This window comes from Penaeus japonicus, unplaced genomic scaffold, assembly GCF_977035675.1.
Source record: "Penaeus japonicus unplaced genomic scaffold, GWHDUDI00000001_assembly GWHDUDI00000010, whole genome shotgun sequence".
Lineage (NCBI taxonomy): Eukaryota > Metazoa > Arthropoda > Malacostraca > Decapoda > Penaeidae > Penaeus > Penaeus japonicus.
In genome coordinates, this window is record NW_028234412.1 from 22,925,801 (window position 1) to 22,933,300 (window position 7,500).

Here is a 7,500-nt window from a genome sequence, read left to right on the forward strand (position 1 = left end):
TGTCCGCTGCCTCCCGACGCCGACGACACCGACGGGGACGCCAGACCGCGGCCGCGTCCGGGGAAGCTGCAGAGGATGGCGGACCAACACGGTCTCACCAAGAAGGGGCTCACGCTCCTGCTCGCAGCCCTCTGCTTCTGCTTCTTCCTGCTGGTGGTGCTGCTGGGGATGGCGGCTAAGTGGCCCAGGTCGCACTTGCAAGCCAACAGGAGGATCTGCCTCACCTCCGACTGCCTGCGTGCCTCGGCTCAGGTAAGTCTCTCTCGCTCACCTAATGAGGCCGCTTGTCATTAGGGGAGGCCCAGGGGGCGGGTGGCGCAGGGGCGAGGGGCGCTAGACGTGACCTCAGGGCGGTTCAACACTTTTGGTTCTAACATTGTTTAGTCATGTAGGGATCTGGTTTGTTTTACATCGCGGCGAGAGGCCTTTTCCTCACGTTCATTTCGGTTCCTGAAGGCAGGTCTGTTTTGATTTTGAAATTGATATGATAAAACGATATCGTTTTACAAACAAAAAGTAAGAAGTGTTCTTAGGAAGAGAAGGAAAGAGGGAAACAGAGAGAGTGAGGGAGAGGGAAAGAGGGAGAATGAGAGAATGAGAGGGAGAGAGTGAGAGTGAGGGAGAAGGAAAGAAGGGGAGGGAAAATGGAGGAAAAGGAGAAAAAATAAACAGAAGAGAGAGAGAGAGAGAGAGAGAGAGAGAGAGAGAGAGAGAGAGAGAGAGAGAGAGAGAGAGAGAGAGAGAGAGAGAGAGAGAGAGAGAGAGAGAGAGAGAGAGAGAGAGAGAGAGAGAGAAGAGAGAGAGAAAGAGAGAAGAGAGAGAAAGAGAGAGAGAAAGAGAAAGAGAAAGAGAAAGAGTGAGAGAGAGAGAGAGAGAGAGAGAGAGAGAGAGAGAGAGAGAGAGAGAGAGAGAGAGAGAGAGAGAGAGAGAGAGAGAGAGAGAGAGAGAGAGAGAGAGAGAGAGAAACAGAGATAGAGACACAGATACAACGATATAGAGACACAGACACAGAGACAGAGACACAGAGTGACAGAGGTAGAGTGACAGAGATACAGAGACAGAAACAAATAGCGATGCAGAGATACATAGACAGATACATAGTGACGGATGCAGAGTGACAGTCAGAGATACAGAATGACAGAAGCAGAGTGACAGACATAGATACAGAGTGCCAGATAAACAGTGACAGAGACACACATTGATATAGAGACAGATATATAGAGGCAGAGAGACAGATACAAGGACAGAAACAGAATGACAGAGGCAGAGTGATAGAGATACAGAGACAGAGACAGAGACACACAGCGATACACAGATACAGAAACACAGAAACAGATACAAATACAGAGACAGAGACAGAATGACAGAGGTAGAGTGACAGAGACAGATGTACAGAGACAGAGATACAGAAACAGAGACAGTTTGACTGAAGCAGAATGACAGAGACAGAGTGACACAGACAGAGACAGATCAGAGACAAAGTGCGAGAGGCAAAAATACAGGGACAGAGACACACAGCGATACAGAGACAGAGAGACAAGAGACAGATACAAAGATAGAGACAGAGGCAGAATGACAGAGACAGAGTGACAGACACACAGATAAAGATACAGAGACACACGGCGATACAGAGGTACAGACATGCAGAGACAGAGATAACAGATACAGAGATACAGATACAGATATACAGATGCAGAGATACAGATACAGAGATACAGATACAGAGATACATATACAGAGACATACAGCGACAAAGATGCAGAGACAGAGCTACAGATAGAGATACAGAGATACAGAGATACAGATACAGAGATACAGATACAGAGACAGAGATACAGAGATACAGATACAGAGACAGAGATACAAAGACACAGATACAGAGATACAGATACAGAGATACAGAGACAGAGATACAGATACAGAGATACAGATACAGAGATACCTAAACAGAGACATACAGCGCCAGAGGCAGAGATCGAGCAAAGCGATAGAGATCTTGAAGAAACCGAACCAACAAAAGACCCCCAAAACAATCCGTCTTCGGGTCTGTGGTCATGATTTTAAGTCATCGCATCATTCTACCCATTGTACCTTTTTTTCTGATCTTTCTTTTTTGACCCTTGCTCCTGACCGATGACTGGCCGATTTAGTTTCAGTCAGTGTTTTTTTTTTTTTTTTTTTTTTTGTGTGAATGCGTGAAATGACCCTTTTCATTTTCCTTCAGTCAAGGGTTGGGGTTTGATGGTCCTTCGTGTTTTGCTGTTAGAACTTTGGACGAACTTACTTTGTGCAGTGAGGAGTAGGAGTAGGAGGAGTAGGAAGAGGAGGAGGAGGAGGAGGAGGAGGAGGAAGAGGAGGAGGAGGAGGAGTAGGAGGAGTAGTAGTAGTAGGAGGAGGAGGAAGAGGAGTAGAAGGAGGAGGGGGAGGAGGGGGAGGAGGAGGAGGGGAAAGAAGGGGAGGAGGGGGAGGAGGGGAAGGAGGGGAAGGAGGAGTAGGAGGAGGAGGAGGAGGAGGAGGAGTAGGAGGAGCAGGAGGAGGAGGAGGAGGAGGAGGAGGAGGAGGAGGAGAAGGAGGAGGAGGAGGAGTAGGAGGAGGAGGAGGAGGAGGAGGAGGAGGAGGAGGAGGAGGAGGAGGAGGAGGAGGAGGAGGAGGAGGAGGAGGAGGAGAGGGAGGAGAAGGAGGAGAGGGAGGAGAAGGAGGAGGAGGAGAGGGAGGAGAAGGAGGAGAGGGAGAAGAAGGAAGAGAGGGAGGTGGAGGAGGAGCAGGAGGAGGAAAAGGACAAGGAGGAAGAGGAGGTGGAGGAGGAGGAGGAGGTGAAGAAGGGGAAAAACGGATGATAAGATGAAAGACCAGAAAAAAGGGATGGGTGGCGGGAAGTAACAGTAGAAGTGGTGGTGGTGGTAGAAGGAGGGGGAGTAGGAGGAAAAAAACAAAAACGGAAGAAGGGGGGGGGGGCGTGGAGGGAAGTCGAAGTAGTAGTAGAAGTAGTAGTAGTAATAATAGTAGTAGTAGCAGCAGTAGTAATAGTAGTAGTAGTATCAGTAGTAATAAGGAAAAGCAGTAGTAGGGAGTGGTAGTAATCGTAGTAGTGGAATGAGGAGAGGGAGGAAGAAGGAGAAAAATGGAAACTTGAATGGTGTAACACAGGAGGAAAGGGAAGGTTGTAGAGGTAGTAGTAGAAGTAGTAGTAGGAGTAGTAATAGTGGTAGCAGTAGAAGTAGATACCGATGTAGGATCAGGAACATAGTATTAATAGTAGTAGTAGTAGTAGCAGTAGTAGTAGTAGCAGTAGTAGTAGTAGCAGTAGTAGTAGTAGTAGCAGTAGTAGTAGTAGCAGTAGTAGTAGTAGCAGTAGTAGTAGTAGCAGTAGTAGTAGTAGCAGTAGTAGTAGTAGCAGTAGTAGTAGTAGTAGCAGTAGTAGTAGTTGTAATATCAGTGATAGTAGTAGTAATATCAGTGACAGTAATAGTAATAATAGTAGTAATAGTAGTAAAAGTAGAGGAGGAGGAGGAGGAAGTGAGGAAAAGCAAAGGCGATGAGCGGCAAAGAAGAGGAGAAACAGATGGAGGAAGGAAAATGAATGAAGGAAAAGCAAGATAAGGAAATGGGGTATGATATCAAGGAAGGAAGGAAGGAAGGAAGGAAGAAAAGTGGGAAGAAAAGAAGAAAGGCGGGAAGGAAGGAATAAATGAATGAATTAAGGAATAAACTAAGGAAGGAATTAAAGCAGGCAACAAGACAGGAATGGATGACTGAATTATTGAATACGCGAGGGAAAGGATGACGACGATAAGGGCAATAATGAAGAAGCAGAGGAAGAGAGAAAAAGTAGAGAAGACAAAGAAAAAGGGAAGAAGAAGAAGAGGAAAAAGAAGAAACAGAATAAGAATAAGAATAAGAAGAAAGAAGAATAAGAATAAGAAGAAAGAAGAATAATAATAAGAATAATAATAAGAAGAAGTGGAGAAAAGCAGGGGGTTAAATACCGAAACGAAGAAGGGCATAAGGAGGAGAAACAGAAAATAGAGAGCGTAGGAGAAGGAGGATAAGAATGCGAGTTGATGAGAACAGGAGAATAATAAGGAAAGGCGAAGAATAATGAATAAGAAAAGAAACACACACAAAAAAAGGAAGAAAGTAGAAGAGACAGAAAAAAACAAAAACAAAAACAAAACGAAAACAGAAGAAAAACAAACAAACAAAAATGGGAACAGTTGAAAAAGAAAAAAAGAAAAGAAAAAAAAGAGAGATAAGCAGAAGGAGATAGAAGATCAAAAGTAAGAGAGATGAAGATGACGAAGAGGGAGGAGAGGCGCAGAGGAGGAGGAGACGCTCTCGATGTCTGCCTCGCCCGTCGAGTGCCTGGTCGAGGAGGGGAAGGAGGGGAGAGGGGGAAGAGGGGTAGGAGGAGGGGAGAGGGGGAAGAGGGGTAGGAGGAGGGGAGGAAGGAGAGGGGAAGGAGGAGGGGAGGGGGGAGTGGAGAGAGGGAGGGAGGAAGGGAGGGAGGGAGGAATGGGGGGAGGGTTGGATAGAAGGAGGGAGGGAGGGGGAAGAGGGGAAGGAGGAAGAGGAGAAGGAGGAGGGGAGAGGAGGGAGGGGGAGGAGGACGGGAGGGGAGAGAGGGGAAGGAGGAGGGGAGGGGGAAGAGGGGAAGGAGAAGGAGAGGGAGGGAGGGAGGGAGGAATGGGGGGAGGGTTGGATAGAAGGAGGGAGGGAGGGGGAAGAGGGGAAGGAGGAGGGGAGGGGGAAGAGAGGGGAAGGAGGAGGGGAGGGAGGAGGGGAGGGGGAAGAGGGGAAGCAAGGGGGAGGGGAGAAAGGGGAAGGAGGAGGGGAGGGGGAAGAGGGGAAGGAGGAAGGGAGGGGGAAGAGGGGAAGGAGGAGGGGAGGGGGAAGAGGGGAAGGAGGAAGGGTGGGGGAAGAGGGGAAGGAGGAGGGGAGGGGGAAGAGGGGAAGGAGGAAGGGAGGGGAAGAGGGGAAGGAGGAGGGGAGGGGAGAGTGGAGAGAGGGAGGGAGGAAGGGAGGGAGGGAGGAATGGGGGGAGGATTAGATAAATGGAGGGAGGGAGGGAGGAGTGGATGGAGGAGGGGAAGGAAGAGGGGGAGGAGGAAGAGAAGGAGTAGGTAAGGGAGAGTGGAGGGGAGGGAGGGAGGATTGAAGGGAGGGAGTATTGAAGGGAGGGTTGGATAGATGGAGGGAGGGAGGGAGGGAGTAATGGAGGGAAGGAGGGAGAAATGGATGGAGGGTTGGATAGAGGGAGGGAGGGAGGCAGGGAGGGAGGAGTGGAGAGAGGGTTGGGTAGATGGAAAGAGGAAGGGAGGGAGAGAAGGATAGATAGATGGTTGGGGAGAGAGGGGGGGGAGAGTGGAAAGAGGGTTGGATGGATGGAGTGAGGAAGGCAAGGAAGGATGTAGAGGGAGTAAAGAAAGGAAGGAGGAAGAGAGAGAGGGAGGGAGGAGAGGAAAGAAGAAGGGCGGGGGGAATAGAGAAAGGAAAAAAGGGTGAAGGAAGAATGGAGAGAATGAGGAGGAGGAGGAGGAGGATGAGTAAGAATAGGAGGAAGAGGAGGAAGAGGAGGAGGAAGAAAGGAAAAAAGAAGAGGAGGAGGTAGAGGAGGAGGAGGGGCAGAGAAGACGATATGGAGGAATAGGAATAGATGAAGAAGAGTAGGGGGAAGAGTAAGGGTAAGAGGAGGATTAGGAAGAGGAAGATAAGGAAGAGGAAGAAGAGAAAGGGGGAGTGAAGGATAAGGAAAAGAAAGATAAAATAGTGAGGAGGAAAAAAAAAGTAGAAGAGGGAGAGGAGGAGAGGAAAAGAAAGGGGGAGGGAGTTTAAAACAAATCTATTTTACCCGTTGAGCGTTTTTCCGCTTCGATGGCAGAAAAAAAAACAGGACAACTTAACGGTTATCGAATTCTATTATTGATTATTTTGATAATATGATAAAACCCATAAAGGAAGAACTTAAAGGAAAAAAAAAACTTAAGAGGAAAAAAAAAAAAACAGCTGTTGAATATGGTGTGTCGTTGGCAGATTCGTTACGTTTTCCTCATTTTTCGCCTTTCCCCTCCCCTTTGTCTCTCGTTTCCTCTTTTACTCCTACCCCTTCCTTCTTATTTTCTCCTTCTCTCACTTCCCTTTCTTCGGCCTCTTCTTTCTTTTTTTCTTTTCTTTATTTCTTGTCCCATTTCCCCCCTCAATTTTTGCTTTGTTTCCTGATACTCCTCCTCCCTTCTTCTCCTTCCCTCTTTCCTTCTTCTCTCTCTTTCCTCATCTCCATCATCCCTTTCTTAACCCCTTCTCTCTCTTCTATCTCTTTTCTATCTTCTCTCTCTACTCCCTCTTCCTTCCTCTTCTATTTCTTCTCCGTCTTCCTTTCCCCTCTTCTCTCTACTCTTCCTCTTCCCCTCCACTCCCTCTTCCATTTCCTTCCCTCCCATCTTTCTTCCCTTCCCCTCTTCGTTCTATTCCCCCTCTTCTGCCCCCCTCTTCTCCGCCTTCCCTATTCCGTTTCTCTTCCATCCGATTCTCCCCCACAGAAAAAAATAAATAAAAGGGTAAATAGGTAGATAACAGACAAACTAACAAACATAGTAAATGAATGAATAAATGAAGGAATGAATAGATAAGTGAATAGATAAATAACAAAATAAATGAATAAATAGGTAGATGAATAAATGAATAGATAAATAAAAAAATCTCTCATTTTAGAAGATACTGAACTCCTTTGAACTCCCTTGAACGCAGAATGTAATCCGTTTTCATGATATAATAATCGATAACACAAATAAAAGGATGATCCAAACAAACAATAAACAACAAAAAGAAAGAAAGAAAAGAAATAGAATAAGGAAGCGATGGAGGAATATTCTAAGCAGACATTAATGCTCTGACAGATATTGGAAATCGAGTTTTTATTTAAATGAAGCTTATCTTTTTTTCTTTCTTTCTTTTTTTAGAGACACTAGGTAGAAGTGAAGCCTTGGGTCATTTTTTTATCTCTTTCTTTCCAACGGGGATTCTAAACTGGACCGGAAGTACCATTTGTTAGATTATTGTGGATCTTATTTTCTTTTTTCATTGTTATTTTTATTTTACTCTTTTTTCTTAAACATGATTTTTTGGGGTGGGGTGGGGGGGTTGGGGTGGGGGGGTAGGTTTATAGGGGAATTTGCTTTGGTTTTCGGTTTGTTTGGATTTTGAAATGAGGGGAGCGACTGATGAAGGGAGATGGGAGGGGAGGGAGGGAGTGAGAAGGGAAGGAGGACAAGGAAGGAGGAGGAAGGAGAGAGGGGAAGATGAAGTTATAACTAACTATCAGATATAGACAGAAGGAGAATGGGGGGTGGGTGGGTCCCCGTTATTTATAAAACAGAATTGGAACATTTTTTGGATGAATCTTCTCCATAATGTGTCCAGAAAACCTATGTAGTTATAATAAGAATAATAATAAAAAAAAAAAAATAGAATTACCAGATACGGAAATGAAGTTTCTTAAAAAAA

General features: G+C 46.2%; 1 protein-coding gene across 1 annotated transcript in view; it reads left to right on the top strand.

Annotated features, from left to right (window-relative positions):
• Positions 1 to 7,500, top strand: part of LOC122256547 (endothelin-converting enzyme 2) — a 209,629-nt gene that overhangs the window by 606 nt on the left and 201,523 nt on the right. Inside the window, exon 1 of the mRNA XM_086540347.1 lies at positions 1 to 252. This exon is cut by the window's left edge and continues 606 nt beyond it. Coding sequence (XP_086396473.1) covers positions 1 to 252 — 252 coding nt within the window. The remainder of the gene's footprint in view (positions 253 to 7,500) is intronic.